The 21,320-nt window shown below is 38.1% G+C and overlaps 2 protein-coding genes and 1 long non-coding RNA gene across 24 annotated transcripts in view; 1 reads left to right on the plus strand and 2 right to left on the minus strand.

Moving 5' to 3' along the window:
• LOC111328238 (anoctamin-7) overlaps positions 1-5,293 on the minus strand; it is a 23,902-nt gene extending 18,609 nt beyond the window's left edge. Inside the window, exon 1 of one of the 2 annotated variants that reach the window (XM_022932635.2) lies at positions 5,154-5,293. In XM_022932635.2, coding sequence (XP_022788370.1) covers positions 5,154-5,213 — 60 coding nt within the window. In that variant the 5' untranslated portion in view covers positions 5,214-5,293. The remainder of the gene's footprint in view (positions 1-5,153) is intronic. The other variant, XM_022932634.2, reaches the window with a different exon arrangement.
• Positions 1-9,216, plus strand: part of LOC111328241 (uncharacterized) — a 15,303-nt gene extending 6,087 nt beyond the window's left edge. For 9 of the 21 annotated variants that reach the window (XR_015990806.1, XR_015990803.1, XR_015990802.1 and 6 more), the window contains 2 exons: positions 8,272-8,339; positions 8,443-9,216. This is a non-coding gene — a long non-coding RNA (uncharacterized LOC111328241). Of the gene's footprint in view, positions 1-5,669; positions 5,887-6,721; positions 8,340-8,442 lie in introns of those variants that run through there. The other 12 variants (XR_015990798.1, XR_015990796.1, XR_015990794.1 and 9 more) reach the window with 5 other exon arrangements.
• Positions 6,031-21,320, minus strand: part of LOC111328239 (anoctamin-7) — a 24,558-nt gene continuing 9,268 nt past the window's right edge. Inside the window, exons 14-34 of the mRNA XM_022932637.2 lie at positions 21,084-21,220; positions 20,328-20,385; positions 20,145-20,199; positions 19,324-19,379; positions 18,937-19,011; positions 18,260-18,368; positions 17,818-17,911; positions 17,303-17,411; positions 16,796-16,856; positions 16,520-16,602; positions 16,127-16,264; positions 15,156-15,314; positions 13,930-13,966; positions 13,121-13,232; positions 12,945-12,999; positions 10,902-10,999; positions 10,644-10,768; positions 10,132-10,337; positions 9,344-9,483; positions 7,629-7,719; positions 6,031-6,886 (exon numbers count right to left, since the gene is read on the minus strand). Of these exons, the coding sequence (XP_022788372.2) occupies positions 6,710-6,886; positions 7,629-7,719; positions 9,344-9,483; positions 10,132-10,337; positions 10,644-10,768; positions 10,902-10,999; positions 12,945-12,999; positions 13,121-13,232; positions 13,930-13,966; positions 15,156-15,314; positions 16,127-16,264; positions 16,520-16,602; positions 16,796-16,856; positions 17,303-17,411; positions 17,818-17,911; positions 18,260-18,368; positions 18,937-19,011; positions 19,324-19,379; positions 20,145-20,199; positions 20,328-20,385; positions 21,084-21,220 (2,175 nt within the window). The 3' untranslated portion in view covers positions 6,031-6,709. The remainder of the gene's footprint in view (positions 6,887-7,628; positions 7,720-9,343; positions 9,484-10,131; positions 10,338-10,643; positions 10,769-10,901; positions 11,000-12,944; positions 13,000-13,120; positions 13,233-13,929; positions 13,967-15,155; positions 15,315-16,126; positions 16,265-16,519; positions 16,603-16,795; positions 16,857-17,302; positions 17,412-17,817; positions 17,912-18,259; positions 18,369-18,936; positions 19,012-19,323; positions 19,380-20,144; positions 20,200-20,327; positions 20,386-21,083; positions 21,221-21,320) is intronic.

The raw sequence follows: 21,320 nt of genomic DNA on the forward strand, positions 1-21,320 counted from the left end.
CCTGAAATGCAGACATTAATTTTGTAATAAGGATTTTCTTTAATTTTTTTTAATATAGTTGAAACTCAAAAATATTCTCATTGTTGGAATTTTAAATTTTATTTAAATAAAAGATACAGGAATAATTTTTTTAAATGTTCAGTGATTATATATACATCTGCAATTTTTAGTAAATGTGGATAAAGTCAACTGTTAAGAATTTTGACCTTCTAATTTATGGAGTATGTTGGAGTGGCTAGAAATGGATAACTTTAGATTTGTGAATTATTGAACAGTTTATTTATAAGGGTGTGGCAGTACCTTTCGTGGTTTTATAGTACTTTAACCAATTGAATAAAGTATCAATCAATATACTGAGATCTACAGTTTGAAGTATGAACATTTATCAACTCTGACCTCTTTAGGGTAGGTGTTGGGTATAAATTCTACTCTTTGGAAATGATTTACTCCACAATGTACTCACAACTAATAGTAAGGTTGAATCAGGGCAGTTGTAGGCCTTTTGATGTATCATTATAATTATGATTGTAGCAAGAAATTCAATTCAATATCAGTTATTAAGTCCCTTTTGATAAGTTTCAATGCTGTTTTAGTCAAACAAGATTGGATGTTTAGTGAAGCAATGGATTTTCAATTGTATTATGATACTTTTGTTTATTTCACAAGTGTGAATGTGAATGGGGGAGGAATTTGAAGGTGATTTATGTTGCATGCTCATTAAGTTGTTCCAGAATATATGAAAGTTTTGTTGTCATTTTCCTAGGTGCACTTTATTTTGTGTCACAAGCATTAGTTAAATTCATTTTTCCTCAATCCTGAGTTAACTTTTAACACTCTGATGTTTTTAGTTTCAAAACATGTAGCTCATACATTTCCTCTCATGTTTGTTTGTTAATGATTATTACTTAATAAGTTTCTTATTTCAGTCAGTTTTATTTAACTACATGTATTAGATGTTGTATTTCACACTTCATTGCCATAAGTTGCTGTTGATACCACCAAATTTTTGTCTGCTATTTATGAATTATCTGCTCTCAATGAGTTACCTACAATGGTTATAAGCTAGACCAAAGTAAGCCTTTCTTTATTTTACATTTAAGATATTTCCCCTTTTTTGGTCTGTATCAGTGTTTTATTTCTTGCTTGTAGTTCACTTTATAATCACCTCATTGTTAATTGGGCTAGTGTTAAATTTCCCAGGGACATTTTCTTAGTTTAGTTTCTGCTGTATTTCCTTTAGTTCAAACCACACAAATTTGGCCACATAAATTCAGCCAAACCAATTCAGGTACCACTGTCAATTATAACTTGGCAAACTTCAATCTCTACTTCACCCTTTTCATCTGTGATTACACACCAATCTTTTTATTTCATTTTGTAATTTTGATTTTGTACCGCATTTAATAAAACCGTGATTTCTACTGTACATTTGAATTGTCTTTTCCCTTATATTAGTAACCTTTAGAGGTTACAGATATTAGAGTGCATATTCTCCACACTGTTCTCTATTCACTTCCTAAGGTGCTGACAAGAAAAATTTGATTAACAATCAAGAGTTTTTTGATCATTTCCTTTATTCTAGTGACCTTAATCTTTGATTCAGGGGTGATTTTGTGAAGAGAAACTAGGTGCTAGTCGTGTTTGGGGGGGCGGGGGAGGGTGAAACAAATCCACAATTCTTGTGGGCTAATAAAATAAAATGAGTTAATAAAACATTTTGCCAGCCCTAATACATTGGTAATGTGCTTATAACAACACCTTTTGTTAACCAGGAAAACATATCTAGTCATTTCAAGTATTTTGATTCTTAAAGTAATTAGTATTTGAAGTGAAATCAGTTTCAGTATGATTTATTGGTCAAAGATGTTTCTATTGAGTAGTTTTCATGCTATGATTTTAATTGAATTACATGCAAGTGTGAAAAAGAGCTGCAGAAATACAGTCTCTAGCTTTTGACTTTTCTTAGGCATATTTTATTTTCCAAATCATGTGTTTGAATATAACTCCGTGGAAACAGTGTTGTTTCCATGGAGCATTGTCATTAATGATAGGTTATCTAAAAACCTGTCCAATCACAAATGTGTTTCACAAAAGTTATTAGTTTTTTGTCTTTCCAGTTTTTTTCCTCAGGAATGCAAATAGGTTTTTTTTTAACAGTCAGGCTATTTGGAGGATTTAGAGAAGAAGTATAACTAGAATACCTGTTCAATGACTTACTTTTGAGTCTATTCATAGCCTTAACATAATTCTGCCATCCTTTCCACATATATACATGATGACTGTGTTAAATTATTTATGTATGTCTTAAGAGCCCTTTTGGGTCCTAAGTTCATTGCAATTAATTTGGAATATCATTATGATTTCAAATTTTTATTGGTTTATATGATTTTAGGCTGTAGAATTGAACCAGAAAAAGGTTTTTGTGAGTTGTACTTTCCATATCCCAGACTAAACAATAATCTAGAAAAAGAGGAATTATCATTTTTGTTTAATTTCCTTATAGTTTAAATGTTACCTTTATACAAAAAGTTATAATAAATCCAAATACTCTGAGGAAATTTTTTTCTCCAAAGGGGAATCCAGCCACGACACTTTTCTGTTTGTTGTGTTACATGCTTATTTTTGATAACTCGTTCTTTTTGTTATAATGATTGGAGATATCCACCTTCTTGGAATATTTGCTCTTATTCAATAATTATTTACATCCCACACAATGGTGGTCATGAACCATACCATTAATTACAAGGTCATATGTGATCCAACTCTTACACAGTATTAATATTATATTCAAACCTGCGTGGTCCCTGCTCGTGATGTACAAAATTTACCATTATGTTATTATGTTATTTACCATTATGTCATTTTGTTTAATTTCCTTATAGTTTAAATGTTACCTTTATACAAAAAGTTATAATAAATCCAAATACTCTGAGGAAATTTTTTTCTCCAAAGGGGAATCCAGCCACGACACTTTTCTGTTTGTTGTGTTGCATGCTTATTTTTGATAACTCGTTCTTTTTGTTATAATGATTGGAGATATCCACCTTCTTGGAATATTTGCTCTTATTCAATAATTATTTACATCCCACACAATGGTGGTCATGAACCATACCATTAATTACAAGGTCATATGTGATCCAACTCTTACACAGTATTAATATTATATTCAAACCTGCGTGGTCCCTGCTCGTGATGTACAAAATTTACCATTATGTGAATAATTTGGCAGAATTACACTTGGGTGACCTGTCTTATGTAAACTGATGGGTTCTTTGAGGTTCTTGGGAATTATTTAGATTGGAAGTTAATGTTTTTTTATTCGTGTGTTAAAGGTACATATAAAGCCTTAAAATACACACAGAATGATAGATTGAGGTATTATGGAAACGACCCACTCTTAGAAATAGCAATTTAAAATTAGTTACAAAAAAGAGAAAAAAAATTACCAAGGAATTGTTCTATCTTACCGAAATTTCTTGATTTTGATTCCTCTTTTAAACTTGTGCATTCAGTTGGAAATTTGCGGCTCAAAAATTAGTGCTAATTGTTTTGGTACACTACATACCGTGTTAGTAATTGCAATCCTTTTCACGTAGCTGACTCTAACTGGGACGATTGTAAACTGCCGCCTTAATTCCAAATTATAATTAAAATTTTTGTAACAGGGCTTAAGAGTAACAGAGAAAACTAATACGTGGCAGAATTTCATCGTAAGCTTCATATGACTTTCGTTTAGAATCCGTGCGAGTGTGTTTAATGTTCGGCCCAACACACGTCCAGTATCCGTTGTTATGAAAAAACAATACCTAAATAAACAAAACCTCGGCGCTTTTAAAGCAATACAGACGCGAACCACGAAAAGCGCCATACATATGCAAATTGCTACGCTTGATCTAGAGAACTGAGTAAACAGTTGTAGCATCGAAGCGTAGAAAAAGGGTGAAGTGGCATTTAAATTCGTTTTACCTTTTTCTGTTTCGAAATCTTGGTAGCATTATGCACTGGCTCCTGTTGGGTGTAATTAATCCGCGCAATATTGCTTGCTGTATGGGCTCGTGCTTATGAAGTGGTTTTTGTCTCCATAGAGAAACAGACAGCCACATGTAAAACGATTTACGATTTTAGCGAGGTCAACCCGACTACGCTTTCATTTGTAATTAAATAGCCCTCGGGGATTGAAGGTGAAATTTTCCAAGCACGAAAACACGCGGGAAAAATCACTGAATTTCATTTCAAAACAAAACGATTATTCAATTATTTCGAATGCGCATCTTTCATTTTAAATTCCAAGTAACTTGGTGCCAGCGATTATTCAGTTAGTACCTATGCGTAAACAGTACCTTTTGCAAATTAATTTCGAGTTATTTTTCTTCGTTTGACTTCCCCGTCCTTAACGTTACTCCGTCCTTTTTTTCCGCATTGTAATTATACTTTGCATAAACTAGTTCCTTGAAGCTGCCGAGCAGAAAGAGTTCGATTGTGTTGAAAAAAAAAATATTATACCAAAGGACAGAAAGTTGGCGGTCCAACATGATGAAGTCAACGAGAAAAAGAGCCAAAAAAACATCGCCAAAATTTAAAATATCCTTATGATAAGTCGGCCATGTCGCCCGCTTTCATTCATTTTTAATAACTTCAACTCTCGCTTTTCGCTCGGTCGATCTTTGATCGACTTGAAATCATCATGTTTGAATAAAAAAAACTACAAGTCGTAGGCCACGTTAAGAAGATTTTAACTTTAATTTTATGTCACTTCAGAATACGGAAGAAAAGAATTAAAACACCAGCCGAAATTGAAGTCTATGATCGTATATTTTGAAACCAGCACGTTTTGAATCACACAACCTGTCTTAACAGAAAAGGTTATAATTCACGATTAATTTTCTTTACCTTCCCCGTATCTTCTCAAGACCTCGTTATTTTGTTTTAGGCTGTATGATTCGTCGAAAAAATTTCAACCGCATTTCTGATAAATTCTCGCATGATACAATATGGATGCAATGTATGTCAATTAGGGGACTGGTTGCTTGAGTAAGGTTTCGAGTTGCACAGGCACATTAAAGAGCAAAGCGAATTTTTTGAAAAAACAAAATATAAGTTAACCTTAAATTTGGACTACAGGGTTTACACATAAAACAACTAATTGTAAATACCAGAGACTCATTCGCGGCCAAAGGGTCGGTGTCATCCATCTTGTTGTAAGATCTGGGCATGGCTCCTTAGTAATGCTTCGTCGATTTTTACACCTTAGATGTCGCTCGCGATTGAAAAATACTCCATTGAGACATCACAAGCCAGATAATGTATAGTCGTGCCGAACCGTTGACCAGAACGGGTTGTTTTTTTCGTCACATAAGTTCAGAATATTAAAGATCACCTCCGTCAACGAGAAATTCAAATCAGTTCGCGAGAAATTCACAAGGAATCAAAATAGAAGCCCCCGCTCCCGCTCTCGACCAATCAGATTGAAGAACATACCTGCTCTTACATTGTAAGTCTGACAGCTGCTTCGAACAACATTTACATCGACAAACTCGAATAAATATTTCGTTTCTCTATTAAAAAATCATACTCAAAACAGATTCGTTTCCTTTCTGTTTACTTTCATGCTTGCGTCTACATCGACAAAGCCTCTTGCTACACGCGTCAAACAGAAAATTTCACCGCTTGTCAAATTAACGAGAGCGATAATTTATTCATGGCAGGCCGAAGGAGGAATAGAAGTGAAAGCAGTATTTGTGTTAATTAAATATTCGGTAATTTTGTTGAATAAACATCTAGCCCAAACCAATTCCATGTAATTCCCAGGTTGTACCTTCGCTATGCGGAATTTTAACTTTATGCCCTTATCGCCTATCAGGTTTACATTTGATCTCTCTTTCCACGGTAAGATATTCTTGTTTCCTGTGTTCTTCCTTAACATCAGTTTATTTGAAAGCCAAAGGATTGAAAGAAAAAACCCATCTTGCTGTTGGTCAGAAAAATAACGGGCGTGAAGCATCTAGTTTTAATGGGAAACTTCCACAAGACTTTGTATCTTTTAATATTTTATTTACTCACAGGGTCAAAATTGTAAATTCATGATTTCATTTAACAGTATTTTCAAGCGCTGAAGATCCACGAAGACACAATGTATTTACAAGTGTTCAAAAATATTTTCGTTCTTAATTTGATCCTCAGGCGATTCAGAATATTTTTCTGGCTTTATTTTATTTTTATTAAATCGCAGACGTTTGGCTGATAAATGAAAGTGTAACTGCAATATTAAATACCATTTGTGGTTTAGAACTTGAGAAGCAGTCGTTCGACAGAACCAACGGATTAACGAACCTAATGCAACTAATTTTATAAATGATCTTCACCAAGGTGATTGTGGTAACATATTGTGCAAATTCAGCAGTTTTCCTTCCAGTAAGATTCCTTGGCGGCGTTCATTTCGCTGCTTATATTGTCTTTACTAATCTGACGTTTGGCATCAATTAATATACGTTATCTTTTTTGGTTAATACGTAGCTTCTCTTCAGAAACGGCGACAATCTTTCACTTGCCAAAGAAATGATCTGGTCGCCTCCCTGAGAATAAATATTAATTGTCATGAGCGAAACGTCTGATTTTCGATATTTGTCTGTCTGTTGAATTGATTTGTTGAATTCGGTATGCATTGTGTTGCGAAAAGCAGGTGAAATTCAAAAGACTTCTAATCGTAGTGTCATGTTTCAAGTTCCAGCATGTAGTCATCAGAAGAAGGCAATCCTCCCATGAGTCCGTGATGGTCAGACATTATCTGCTTGGCCTGGTACGCCTCCCTTTTGATGCTTTGGTCGAGGCCGGCCGGTATATCGGGCACAAGCATGTCAATGAGCCAGGATATGGAGAACACAAAATGCTATCGCAAAAGAGAGAAAAACTGTTTTGGTAAAAGAGAGCGAAATTTTATTTAGCGGCCTAATTCTACCGTAGATTATCCCTAAGTACATCATGGAGCATTGCTTCTTTTCATGGCTGGGATATTTTTTCAACACAGTTCCTGCACCCAGCATATTTGCGAGATTCTCTTTAGGGTAGAGTCACTGTGAGAAAAATGCAGTCTAAGAACATGACACATGGCCTCTTAAGTTCGTTTGAGCCTTGATCAGGCCAAAGGGGAATAAAGAAAAATAATTGAGCCTTCCGCCGTCCACCCCCTGCTTGTTGACCGGCACGTTTTAGCTCGGAAAATGACTGAAACCTGCGCTTGACACGGACTGCTTGACGCAGGATGCAGGGCGCTTGTCATTAGTTCAAGCCGCCTCCCCACCCATGGTGGTTTATGTTAAGTCTAGCGATCAAACGGAAAACATTCGATATAGAAAGAACACAAGAGAACATGTAACTTGGCTGCCTTCTGCACATCTTTGTGACCTGCGTGTGTCATTTGCGTGGGACAGATTTGTTTCCACTTTTTTTGGTTATGCATACGGAATACGTTCCCCCTTGTTGCATGAGAAGAGCGTTCCCAAGCAATGGACGCGAAAGGAGAATCTTGGAGTAAAGGTGCAAAGATGCACCCTTGGAATTGAGCGTGGTGATAAAAAATAATAAAAAAATTAGACTTTGCATCCTCTTTGTGATTAACAAGTTCAACTCACCTCAAATAAAATAACAAACCCCAGCTTTAATGTCACCAAATGCCAATAAAATTTGCTTGCACTTCCATCGGGATTATTAAATTCGATATACCTGTGGAGATATGGGAGACTTATAAAAAGATGTGACAGGATCCAATAAATTATTTCGACTTTTGCAGATCTATGTCATGAAATATTTACGATTGAATTTAACCAACCAGTAAGACTTGGTGGTTCCTGTTAAAGCTTTGTTTTCAAGATCAAAGCTTACAATTTCACATTACTTTCCCGTTAAGTATTAAACGAATCACCCGCCCACGTGAACTAATATTTTCAAGGATTCTTGTTGTATGCACCAGTATCGTGCATAATGGATGTTGTAGAAAAGCTTGGTGGAAGTTCCGAGGACGGATTTGTGTCCACAATTTTTTCTTCATTAAGGTATTCGACTCCCACGTTTGACAGAGCCATGATTCGCATTATGATTAAAAGCTTTCAGACAAAATGACCTTAAAGGTTGGAACGTTTTTCGTAACAAATAGCGCAATAACAGTTTAGCCTCAAGAAATTTGTATGGCTGATGTTTGTCCTGAATGTGGTTTCTATTGATTTCATACCTTGTTCAGTTTAAGTCGCTCTTTTATTCGTTGAATTCAATTTGCAGATTCTCATGAACGAGGTCATGCGAAGTGGATGGACTCGGAGCTGCACCGAATTTGAGGCGAAATTAGGGTGAGCATGAAAACATTACGACGGGAGTTGCCAGCGAGTATAATGATGACCCATTAGTATTTTTCGCGTTTGAAAGTAATTAGTCACTTCCTTTATCCTGCAGCACCTTCGGCCCTTACCGTCTCATATTGAACACCAATGTAAACAGATACCCGGATGAGGGTCGTACGCGATATCACGAGCAGGACGGGTTAAAGCTGTGCGGCCCCGCGAGATGCACGCAAAGCAGAAAGAGAGTGGCACTTAAATGATAAAATGCCTATTGGCGGAAAATGTATGACCCTTGGTTATAACCCCGAGCCAAATGTTTTCTGTTCGGCGTTCCCACTCAGTCAATAAGTATTGTGTAAAATACGTACATATCAGTTTCCAGTGCTAAATAGTTAATAATCATCGGCAACATAATGATGAGAGTAGACGTGAATCATGACGTGTATTTTAGTTGCTGGTGCTTCCAAATGACCAGGGGGACCCTTAGTTCTTATTAAAAATCAATTGAAATATTTTGGCGAAAGTCTCGCTCAGAGGAAAGATCTAATGAAGGATTGAAACATCCTCTGTCAGAATACTTTGCACGATAAGTATGTAATCGTTTTTGGTGACCATGCCACATTCATTTCGCTGTGCATTTCAAAACGATATGATTGTGCCAACGTCCAGAAGTTCCTGTAGCTTTTAAGTTTCCACTTTAATGGCCGGAAATTGTAACCGACGGGCTGTTTGGCCGAGAGCTGGTCTCTGCGCATTGATCACTGTCCTGCCATTTAATAAATTTCTTATCCTTAACACATTTGCGTTGGATTGCTCAGGTTTTAGTTTTCATGCGTTCCTGAGTACTTTTCTTTTGAATAAAGATTACAGTACACAACAACCAGAATTTTTATCACACGTTTGGTGGTGGCATTATGGTGGGTGATCTCTTGGTCGTTAGGTACCTACGGTTGACTGTTTTTTTTCCCTATCGTGTTTAACAAATTCATGAGAGTTTAAGGGAATGAGGTTACCTGCAGGGTACTGATGTAGAGTTGGGTGGCGCCCATGCAAGGCTGTAGTTGGTGTAACCTTGAAGGGAGCCATCTGGTGATATAGAAGCTCTGTACAACAATTTCGGCAAAAATTGCGAGGTGAAGGCTATAAGGAAAGCCTGTGAAAAAGCATAAACAAAAAAGAAATACTGTGGCTCAACATTCTGGCTTTTGTCAGAGAGAGCACATGCTCTCCATTCCACTACAGGCATTCTACAACAGGCATTCTACTACAGGCATTCCACTACAGGCATTAGTGGAATGAGATCTCAGCTAAAACTCGACGAAGTGGCCTAAAATCGCTACCATTGAACAAAAATTACCAAAACAACACTGAAGGTTAGAGTTTATCTACGTAGTTTAGAGCGGAGGCTAAACTCCCATAGAAAGTTTTCTAACGTTATCCTCTCGTGGAGAGCTTTTAATATTATCCTTTCATGGAGGGCTCGGGCTCCTGTGGCTTTTATTAGTTTTTAATAGGGTCGCTCTGAGTTTGAATAGTAGCATGTCGCCAGAAAAATCCATCATGTCTATCAAATAAAAATCCTATTGTTTATCTATCTCATCTAGTTTGGATTCAACAAGCAAGCACTTCGATGCAGCATGTCTGAAGGTATAATTCCCTGGAAGGGAAGTGCTTCTTCACTCGCTTCGAGGTATTAAGAATGTTTTGCAGCTCTAATGTTACTTCTGCTCATCGCAAGCCATTGCACGAATTATTAATTATTAATCAAAATTATTAATACAAACATTGCAAATGTACTTACATTACTGATGACGGCCATTTTCGCTATTGCTGATAACATACTGAACCAGATCCCAATGTCTTGTGCTCTATGTGCCACTGGCCGCCGCAAATCGCACACCATCTTGTCTGAGTCAATACGAATCTCAAAGATGTTGTTTGCAAGGGCGAAGAACGGAGCCAAAGGAAACGCAGCCACAAAGATGGTGATGAAACCAAACTGGATGACTGGACATTAATCAGGGGAAAAATTACGCATGAGATCGTTTGCTGGTTTCAACAACGTTTTTCGTTGCTGTTTCATAAACTCTGTTGACCTAACTTCTCTGCTATTTCTCGAACATTATGAACAGAAAGCCGCGTTACAAGTCATTGAGAAGGTCGTAGCCTGGTAAGTATGTTTTTCATCAAAACTGGTCGAGATCTAAAATTATAACATCAATCACGTTCACTGATGACAAAGTCTCACATACTAAACTGTTGCCAAGACGTTTGAAGATCACTGACTCAACGACCAAAGGTTTCTGGGCTTACCCATCTCCAGGTATTCTCCAAACAAGCCTTCATTTTCCAGTAAATCGTAATCCAATTCCCAGCGGGGCTTCACCTCATTTCCAGTCACTCCCATTTTTCTCTTCTTCATGAACTTTTTTATTTCACTAAGCAAAAAAAGATGTAATAAGTAAACAGGTTTAACAATATTAACGGGATAGAAACAGTCAGGCACTTCGTGTTAATTAAATGAAGGGGAATGCATTGAAAGGCGGTTCAATCAATTAGCAGAGAACTTACGGAACGAGGACTTCCTGAACGTTGCCGATGACTTGCTTGCCAACCATGATAATTGATAGTTGCTGGGCCAACTCCATTAGACATCCACCAGGACTACACTGCAAGTACATGATGACAAAGTAGTTGAGATTTAACTTATAAAAATCACATTGTTTCCATTTTGAAATAGCTTAGCCGAGCAACTTCAGAAACTGAGGTAAAAACGCGAAAAATTATTAAAATGGATACGACGTGTTTCAAAGTAACACGAGCTATCGTGTGTTTGATTTTGTCCTGCGATCTTCTGCCATACAAAGCGAGTCGTTGAGGCAAACTTAACAGTTCAAGTGAAGGTGTAGTCTGATCGTCCTGGTGAGTGTAGTCCTGAGAAGGACTGTTGTCGGTGGTAGTGACTGACGTTTCGACAACCTGTGCGGAAGTCATCATCAGAGTCAAGTGAATGATTGTTGTCAGTAGAATGTTCTTATTCCAGTTCGAGTAAAATGATCGGTTGGTTTTTCCGTGATGTTATTGGCTGTAAGACTCAAGTGACGTAAGTCGGTCGTGATTGGTCTGTTTCGATCTTTCGGTAAAGTTAGGTCGTTCTTTTTCAGTCGTTTGTGATGTTAATGTCGTGAATGAGTCGTTTGTATAGAGCGGGTAGTTGTTGACATCTGTTAAGGGGAGTCTGTTCTAAGTTAGTAAACTAGCTTTCCAGAGTCAGTCGTTGAAAATAGTCAATGCTGTAGGTTAGGCATTGCGCAGAGTCCCAGTCAATGTTGTGGTTGGTAAGTCGATGGTGTTCAGCAATGTGATTGCTGACATCACCTTTCCTCGTCGCCCGTCTGTGTTCAGTCAGTCTTGTTGTGAGGTTTCTGCCAGTCTCACCGATGTAGGAGGCTTGGCAGTCGGAACAATTGATCTTAGAAATCGTTCTCTGTCTGTTCCTCGGTTCGTCTTTGTCTTTGACGTTGGTTAGTAACTGACGTAGTGTGGTGATGGGTTTGGGGGCGACGCGGATATTGAAGGGTAGTAAGATACGCGAGATGTGTTCAGACATGCCTTTTATGTACGGTATGGTTGCTGTAGTCGTAGGGGGTTGCGGTGTCGTTTGTTTCGGTAGTGGTAGTGGGTCGGTGAGTGTTTCGTCGGATGAAGTCGTTGTTGTAGTTGTTCTTCGAAAAAACACAGACTCCCCTAAACAGATGTCAACAACTACCCGCTCCATACAAACGACTCATTCACGACATTAACATCACAAACGACCGAAAAAGAACGACCTAACTTTACCGAAAGATCGAAACAGACCAATCACGACCTACTTACGTCACTTGAGTCTTACAGCCAATAACATCACGGAACCAACCGATCATTTTACACGAACTGGAATAAGAACATTCTACTGACAACAATCATTCACTTGACTCTGATGATGACTTCCGCACAGGTTGTCGAAACGTCAGTCACTACCACCGACAACAGTCCTTCTCAGGACTACACTCACCCGGACGATCAGACTACACCTTCACATGTTACCCCCGGGTTCAAGCCATTTACTGCATTAACAGTTCAAGTTCTGTGCACGTTTAACGGTAGGTCATTTAATCACTCTTCGTTTTGACAGTAAATAGAAGAAATGATTATTAAGCTTGAGACACTCCTTTATCGTATGTTTTTGCGTATTTAGACCTGACCATGTACAGTGTACAGTAACCAATAGAACATTCATTGACACGAGTCAACACGAGAACTAAAAGATTGAGGGAGCCCCAGCCTTAGATACTATGATGACGTCAAATTGTGGTAACAAAGAGTGGGGAGCCAAGAGTGTGTCACAAAATGTGCCCCTAGTTTTCTTACCACATTTTGACATCGTCTGTGATCTGGTACTGAACAGACCCACGGCAACACAGAATGTATTTGCTTTATATGATAATAACGCTAAATGTTGTTAATGATGACGTCATCTGTGCGTCTGTCTTTCATAAGTATGTACCAATCAAAACGCGCGTATCACTGAGCTCATCATGTGATTCATTATTTAAGGATACACTCCAATATTACCTGCTCTGTCCTGAGGCCAAATACTTTCGTATAATTTCCAGGATAACCAACAAGTCTAAAAGACGGGTAGCAAATGAAATAAGTTTAAAGTAAATTATAAATTTCGCTTTTTGCTTATTCAAAGAATCAAAATGAAAATGGAACAAAAATGAAGGGCATCTTGGTCAGCAACTTACTTTCCCTTGAAAAAAGCAATGTAGAAGATGGAAGAGAAGAAATTCATAAACTGGAACACGAACACTTTGAATGTTAAGTTATCTTCGTATTCCGTTTGTGTTCGGTGCATTTCTGGAAAATAAAGAAACAAAATTATCTTTTTATCTTTGGGGTTAATATACGAAGGATTAGTAATTAAAAGTTATTTTGAAGCCAAATCAGAGCTTGAGTGAATCTGAGTCACTGCAGCCCATGGCGATACGCTAACCACAAACAACTGTAGTCAAAGTTGCTTTACCAGTTGCTGGTAGTTATAGCTTATTTTTCATTAACATTTTTCTTTGTGTTCAGATGCTCAAGGTATATATATATAATTTTTAACAAACTGGTTCAAGACTTCAGAGGTAGTTCATCGTTTTATTACGATAGCTCTGTTTCGTATGGTCGAAAATGACCACACTCATCAGGTAATTTCAACGATGAATGTGGTCATTTTCAACCATACGAAACAGAGCTGTCGTAATAAAACGATGAACTACCTCTGAAGTCTTAAACCAGTTTGTTATAAATATCAATCCTCCTCTATGAATTGAGTGCTCTTTGAAATATATTCAAATCAAGTTCAAGAATTTATATAATACATATAGATATATCTGTTATACTATTCACAGTTAATACCAAGCTCAATATCGCATTTTTTTCTCCTGCAGCTAACCACCAGCAGAGCGATTGTAGCTAACTTCGAGTGTGACACGTGGAGTGTTCTCGTTCAACCAGTGAACTCGGAAAGTTTTTTTTCTTGATTAAAAATCCAATGAAGAAAACTCACCCCAATGGTTCAACACGTATGCCAGCTTTTCATAGACCTTTGCGAAAGAAAAAATGATTATTTATGTTCAAGGTTATCTTTTTCCCTTTAGTCATTAAATTTCTGGTCGTCAATCATTAAGCACTCCCACAATAACTCGGAAGGATCATCAGCTTATATCGGGCAATTTTCAACTGAGTGTCGAAAGTATTCCGGATTGCATTGGTTTTGCTTAGCTCCGCTCTGTGGTTGGTCCAGTAAACTCGCGCCACTCTCTCATACAATCAAATGCTATACTTAAACCAAGCACGACTTGTTCCGAAGCGCTTTCCCGCGCTTTAGGCAATTTGCTTGTGTTTACTTTAAGTTCTGATTGGCTCTTTAAGTTGTTATTCTTTCCTCTGATTGGCGGTTGTGATTATTTGGTTTTAGTTTACTACACTCAAACGAAATGCGCTACTCAAATGATACACCTGCTTTACTTTGCACGGTGTTCAGTCGATGCAAGTTGATTTAGTGAACGTTTAAGTAATCCGGACGTTAGATTTGCCTTGCCATGCATCTAATGTAATTGGTCCAGAAATGTTGCACCATCCTTACAGTTAAATGTTTATACCAGAAAACAAACTATTAGTGACCTGGGCTTTAGCATTTTCCCACGCTTGAAGCCACTTCTGTTTTTGTTCATTTGCGTTTCTCATTGATCGTTGGGAAATGTACCTTTGTTTTGACCGGCAGCTTTAATTACTCTGTTTTTTCAGTTCTTTACCACTTAGTTAAAAAGCATTCTCTTGCGTAATTCCTAAACGTTTACTGTGTACAAAACTTGCATGTAAGAAAGCTTTTGAAATAAAAAACAATTCACGTCAATTAAAAACAAATGACGCCCATTTCACACGAAAGCGATAATTAAAATTATTACACAACTCGGGCAGTCAGAAGGCCAATAACTAAAATCAACCAATCAAAAGGCTCTATTGCCGGTCAATATTCTCTCAGTATTGGACCGGGCACTGTCCCGAATGATACCGCACTTGTGTCCCTTTGAACTTCAGTCGTATAATTAATCTCTTTTTAACCAAGTTTGCTCGGGACCGTACTGGAAGAATATCGGCCCTCGGTCTTTTTTGTACGGACCTCGCTGCGCTCGGTCCGTACTGTCAAGACTTCGGGCCGATATTCTCTCAGTACGGCCCTCGCGCTTGGTTAATAAGACATATGAAATAGGTTTTTCCTTCTTTACTTACCTTGCTCAGTATCATTATGATGATCAGATTCATGATTGAGCCTGTAACAGACACAATAGTGGCAGCATACTGCTGAAAGTCTGGGTTTTCATAGAGTGGATGAATCACCAGCAGCTTGTATACAATAACACCGACCATAAACAATACGACGAGCGAAACCTGTGAAGACGGCACATACCATCTCGTTAGAAGAGGTTGAAGAGTTAAGAATTGTCAGACTTTTGATACCCAAATCATGAGGGGACAGCATTGAGTTTTTATCAGGGGTTTTTGAATCTTCTGATTCAGTTAAAAATTTCACTCATAGCTTCACTCTTTAGATTCTCCTTTGATCGGTTTGCACCAAGTTTAACATGCAAATAAGCGAGAGTAATAGGAATGAGTGGATCGCAATTCAGGGAGCAATTGGGCGAGTGAATTAAAGTCGGTTGGTTGATGTAAGGATGAGTTAAAACTACGACCACGATACCTTTTGAATCAACAGGTGACGAATCGATCTTCAGTAGGCTCAATGAAATTAAAGGCCTTTCTAAAATTGTGCGACCCAAATCTGTATTACCGCAGCCAAAGGAAATAATTGATAACATCTAAAAATTATTGCATGATCTGTTCTTGGCTGGATTATTGTCTGGACTGGCTTGCTAGCTTTTGTAATCAACATTTTTAGATTGGTCGAATAAGCTATAGTCTTCTGACAAGTTTCGACCGCTAATATTCGCTTTCAAACCGTAGCTGATTAAGCTGTTTACTCAAAATGTGATCTAACTTAAACTGGTTAGCACTGACTTGAAGTAACTCTGTTTAGCTTGTAATACTTGTTACTTAAATTTCTTTGTCTCTTAAACTGTCCTTGAGCCGCTCGGTTCTCACTGAATTCGCTTAGCCAATCAAATACTATCGTTTCATCTGAAATTTATCTTGAAGGTTCTTATTTCGCTAATCATCTATTAAGAAGAGTTTCGTTTTCTTACCATACATATAACAATGGCAATTCCTGAGACGATCCTTGGGAATCGCTTTTCTTCGGGAAAGTGCGGTTCCAATAGCCCTGTTACAGGGTTCCTCTCCACAGCCGGAGCTAACGCTGCAAAGGTGGGTCGAGGTCTTTCCTAGAAGAAAATGAAACAGTTAAATATGCAAGAGGGTATGCGGGAGAAGGGTGATTACTAATTTTTTTGAAAACACCCCATGAATTATTCTTGATTTTATAGCCGTTGTGAGTGAGTATCTCTGACTCATTTATTTTGGATTTTTTTACACACTTCGTAACCCAAGATTGGACAAATGGTTACTTCAAACACATTACCACATAGGTAAATTTATCAATGCGCAACAGATCGATCTGCCTCATCGGACTGAAATACCTCTTCTTCTTCAAAGCCTAGCACATCCCACTGGTAAGCCAGAGTGATTTCCTTTCGTTTCCAATACTCCAGGAAAAACACGGCTGTAGAAAAATCAACGTGCAAAATGAACAAAAAAATAAGGGTGCACACAGACTAAACTGACCCTGTGTTGCTAAAAAAAATAAGAATTATCATGATGGTTTCACTGCCATTTTGCTAACATGATTTCCAGTATATAGTTAAGTAATGTCGCCATATTCATAATATAACACAGCAACAAACAAGTGAACTCACCCCAGAAGGAAACAAAAAGGGCATAACCCACTGTGGCTGGATTGTCAAACAAGTACGACGACTTGAAAAGGAAAAAACGAAATATCAATAATTGAGTCAGCGATACTTGTAGCATTAAACTGTAAGGTTAGTCAAGGACTTGGCCCGATTTACTCAGGATACTTTTATCGCGCTGAAAAACTTTCCGTCCCGGATGTTGCTCCATTGCAGAAATGGGGAAGACCAAAATCAAATCAAATCAAATCAAATCAAATCACCACAAACAAACATCAACATTAACATCAAAAGATCTTTTATGTTTGTGCCCACCGTCATGTCTAATGGTAACATTTCTGCACTTTTGCCTCAAGTAAATACGACCCGAGTCTGTTACAGATAGAAATTCTGTTTGCAGTATTCCCAGCATCGCACCAAGTTTCCCACAAAGCTACCATTATTTAGTGGCCATAAAATCTAGTCTTTCAGTGGCGTTACGATATGTATTCGACACACGGAAAACTTCCTTACCCTCGCTCGGGAGCAACTGGTTTTCAAGTCCCATGGTTTACAGCCCAGTTCTTCTTCACATAGTGGACACATTACATAGGTCCAATTTGGGCTGTTACAGATGTCAAGCCTGCAAAGGAACACAAGCTATTAAACATTTCAAAATTTTTCTTCACAAAACACGTGACAGGGAGGCATATTAAGATACACAAGAGAAGATGATGTTTAATTGCTGAAGTTTTTCTTGATGTACAGCGAGGTTGGGTGAAACTCAGTTTCCCCGGCAACTGGCACGAAGCAGTGGAAATTTTTTGAAGCTCATTTTTTGTGGTGATCGTTAAATGAAATTCCTAACGCGGCAGAATACTTAGTAATTTGGAGCCGGGATTTCAGAGAGTGGTCGAACGGTCGGATGATCATAACGAGAAATGGACTGGACTTTCATTTAAGATTTGAGAGAGTGGTCTCAAAAACAAAGTGATTATACATTGCAGGTGTTTTACCGTGGCTTTCATTGCTAATCTTTTTCTACTTACGCTGTGTTCTGAGCACTATCTATTGTCAAATAACCGTATAGGAATACAAGAAGTCCAACGAAGGAGGGCGGGATCAGCCATGCTGTGTATTGCCCTGTTAGAAATAAAAAGCAATTTAGGCAATTTGATAAATTCAAAGTTTGCAACCTTTGTTGAAGTGGATAGCATGTTCTGTTTGCGGGTCACACTGGTCAGCTATTCAGAGGGAGAGAGGTAACAAGCAATGGAGGATAGGGACAGCCAAAGGAAGAAATGAGGTATATAGGAAAGGAGCCAGTGGAAGCGTGTAAAATGTCGAGCGGTTATAGGTTGGCTGGTAGGTAGGCTAGCTACTTCAGGTAAGGAACATAGTTGGGTTGAACTACTTGTGTAAAATGATTTGTAGATGAGCCCGTTTTTAGCGATGTAAAGATCAACGCTATACTAAGAGACACTAGCTTACCAAGCCAACCGAAGTAGATCCCGATCTTCTCTCCAAAGTATTCTCTGACGTGGTCAAGCGGTTGATATTTCAGCCACTTTCCCCATCGAGCCCAGTACTCCTTAAGTATCTAATAACAAGGAATATAAATGATTAGACTCGCACGACCATTGCTACTACGTTAATTTTAATGAAGTTTGAAAATATTCAGCCATAGATTTTATCCGCATGATCTTCAACGACATGGCTGATCAAGTTACTGTGAAGGTTTTATAAAGCGGACTCCATGTTGAACGCACCTGTACCAGACTTCCAGAATTCGTACTCACTGTAAGAAAAACTTGTATATTGTGGATACGTCTGCCCAAAACGACCACATTAGAAGGGTTACCGATTACTCTGTCTTGTCTATGGAGTTTTTGGCGATGAATTGTTTAATTCTTATTGCCTCTATCAAGCAAGTGCGGGTCTGACGATATCCTAAATCGTTTAGTTAACAATTATGTAACTCGAGATAGCTGCAATCCAACCCGTTGTTAGGGGTATCTTCACTTTCTTTGATTGGAATAGAGTTGAAACAACACACGTTCCGCTTGGTGTTCGTTATTGCTCCTCATTCTCTCTGTCTTCCTTTCGACTAAGCCCTAAAGAACGTTACAGCCGGGTAGAGTTCTGGGGCGTTATTAGGATGATCTCACCTGTCTCTGATTAAGTGTTCTCTCCTCCGGTCCATCTGGAGTTTTATTCCAGTCTGAGGGAAGCTCTGCTGGACCCTGTGAGTACATCAATACGATTTCAAAAAATCTTTTCAACAATTCGAGCCAAATACAGACTGAGTGGGAAGTCCGGAAAGTTTACAAATGAAATATATTCAATTTTCAGATTTATTTTTTGTGCCTCATATGTACTTCTTCCAATATTGGTGAGGTGCAGTCTACGCTAAGTTCTATATCAACTCATTGGGAGACCAGATTAATTAAGTAATTTCACATACTTTCACGTTATTTCATTACTATGTATGTAGGACAACTGAGTTACATAAATTTAATCACTACATCAGTCACTTGCCATGCTACTCCACTCACCACATGAAGTGGATATGCTGCTGTAAATACTCCTTCCTCCACAAGTCGACTTATGCCTGAACGAAAAATGTCAACATTACCACTATTCATTTTTCAACCTGGTTTGATAAGAAACGTAGTTCATGCTCTGGTCAGTCTCTGCAAAGGTGGTGCTACACTTAAAACTTGTTAGGCATTAAAAAAATCCAACACTACCTCGAAGACCTTAATTCTATCAGGTTCCGTCTTCGTTCCAATCAATCAGAGACAAAGAAAAACTTTGTTGCTTCGAAGGTGCTCACTTGCCCCTAGTGATAACAATTCCTTTTCAAATCTGGCCGCTCTATAATGAAATTTAAAGCCCTTTTCCATCTCGGCTACAAGATATTATTTGGCAGTCTTTCAAACTATCATACCGTTGTATGGATCTTATTCTTCGTGAGGGTAGAAAAAGGAAACTATTTAAGTCAACCTCGAGGAATCGAACCCAAATCCTTCAGATACCCTACTCCGATACTTCACCTCTTAGTTACAGGGAACTCGATAATGAGGCTATATACCTGACTCACTTACGTCAAGCGAAGCGTCTTGTATACTACTAGGATAACCAAATGGTTGAGCGTTGAGATTGTTACTTTTTCAATGCAGTTATCTTTTTACTGACTTATTACGTTCAGTACCTGCCTTATGTGAAATATTCTGCGTGCTTTTTATGACCGACGATATGATGTCCTATAATGACTAACATTATAATTGTCCTAATTTCGGGTTAGTGTCGGATCGGTGATTAACGCTAAATCCTCTTGTTTTCATCCCCTATTGAAGTAAAATCGATCCGTTACCTATTTCTCCTTTGTTGCGGCTTCCGTACACAGCTGTCTCGAGGATTTCATTTGCCTAAAGTAAAAACAAACACCATTCAAACGAACAACTCGAAAAAATGCACCTGGACCAATTTATTTGATGTATCTTCAGATTTTGAAGTTATTTAACTCTAAGAACACCAGAATTCAACAAAAACTCACCACTCTTGTTCGTTCCGTGTCCTTGAAGTACGTTTCTGGGTTGTCGCTCCCTACAAATCTGTTGGGGAAGAAAAATTTGAAGCATTTAGATACAACACAAAGAAAAGAAAACGAACAAGATGCCTAAAAACTACATATTCCCTCTGAGCACTGGGACACAACCAGATAAGAGGGAAAGTCGATGCTACAGCAAGAATTTTCACAACGGCATCCACTCACTAAAAAGTAAAAAAAATAAACTCTGCTTGTGAAGAACTCATTTCTATTTGCAGCCATAAATTTCGGAGCAGAAACATTGTATACATTTACGAAAGTGAAACAGCGAGCCCCTTTGCTACAAAGTGATCTTTTTGGTGGTACTCAGAGTGTTCATCTTCGCCAATCGTAGTTATGTATTTTTACTACAATTGGCAGTAATGTCGTAATCTGATTGGCTAATTTGCCGTTGTCAATAAGAGTAAGGACAACGCGGCTTGCGTCAACGTGTCACGCAACGTTTCACACGCTGAAATAATCGTTTTATTTGACGTCGATACAAAACACAAAATAATCAGTTTTCACTTTCGTAAACTAATTCTATAAGAAACTACTTTACATAGGCTGCACCTCGCGAGTCCACAACATTTTGACCACTGCGATGACGAATATCGTTGTCGATAAGAGTAAAGACCACGCGAAACCACTGTCGATTTATTAATTTTCTCACCGGTGATGTTATATTGATGCCAAAACAACATATGAAGTTTTTTAAATTACCTGTTCAGTTTATTGGCCTGAAAGGCGGCTGTAAAGTAATCTGGGGGTTGATCTGGCACATCATCCTTGAACATGTTTGGCAAATGAAATTTCTTCAATATTCGTTCCGACCAGTTAATCTTCTCATCTGTTCTCGCCTTACAGTTGAAAGAGGATTTGAGGAGAGAGAGTCAGTTAGTACTGTTCTACAAAATAACAATTTTGACTCCTTGCTCCTTGCGAACGCGTTTCTCAAAA

The sequence above is a fragment of the Stylophora pistillata genome, chromosome 8 (assembly GCF_964205215.1).
Source record: "Stylophora pistillata chromosome 8, jaStyPist1.2, whole genome shotgun sequence".
Lineage (NCBI taxonomy): Eukaryota > Metazoa > Cnidaria > Anthozoa > Scleractinia > Pocilloporidae > Stylophora > Stylophora pistillata.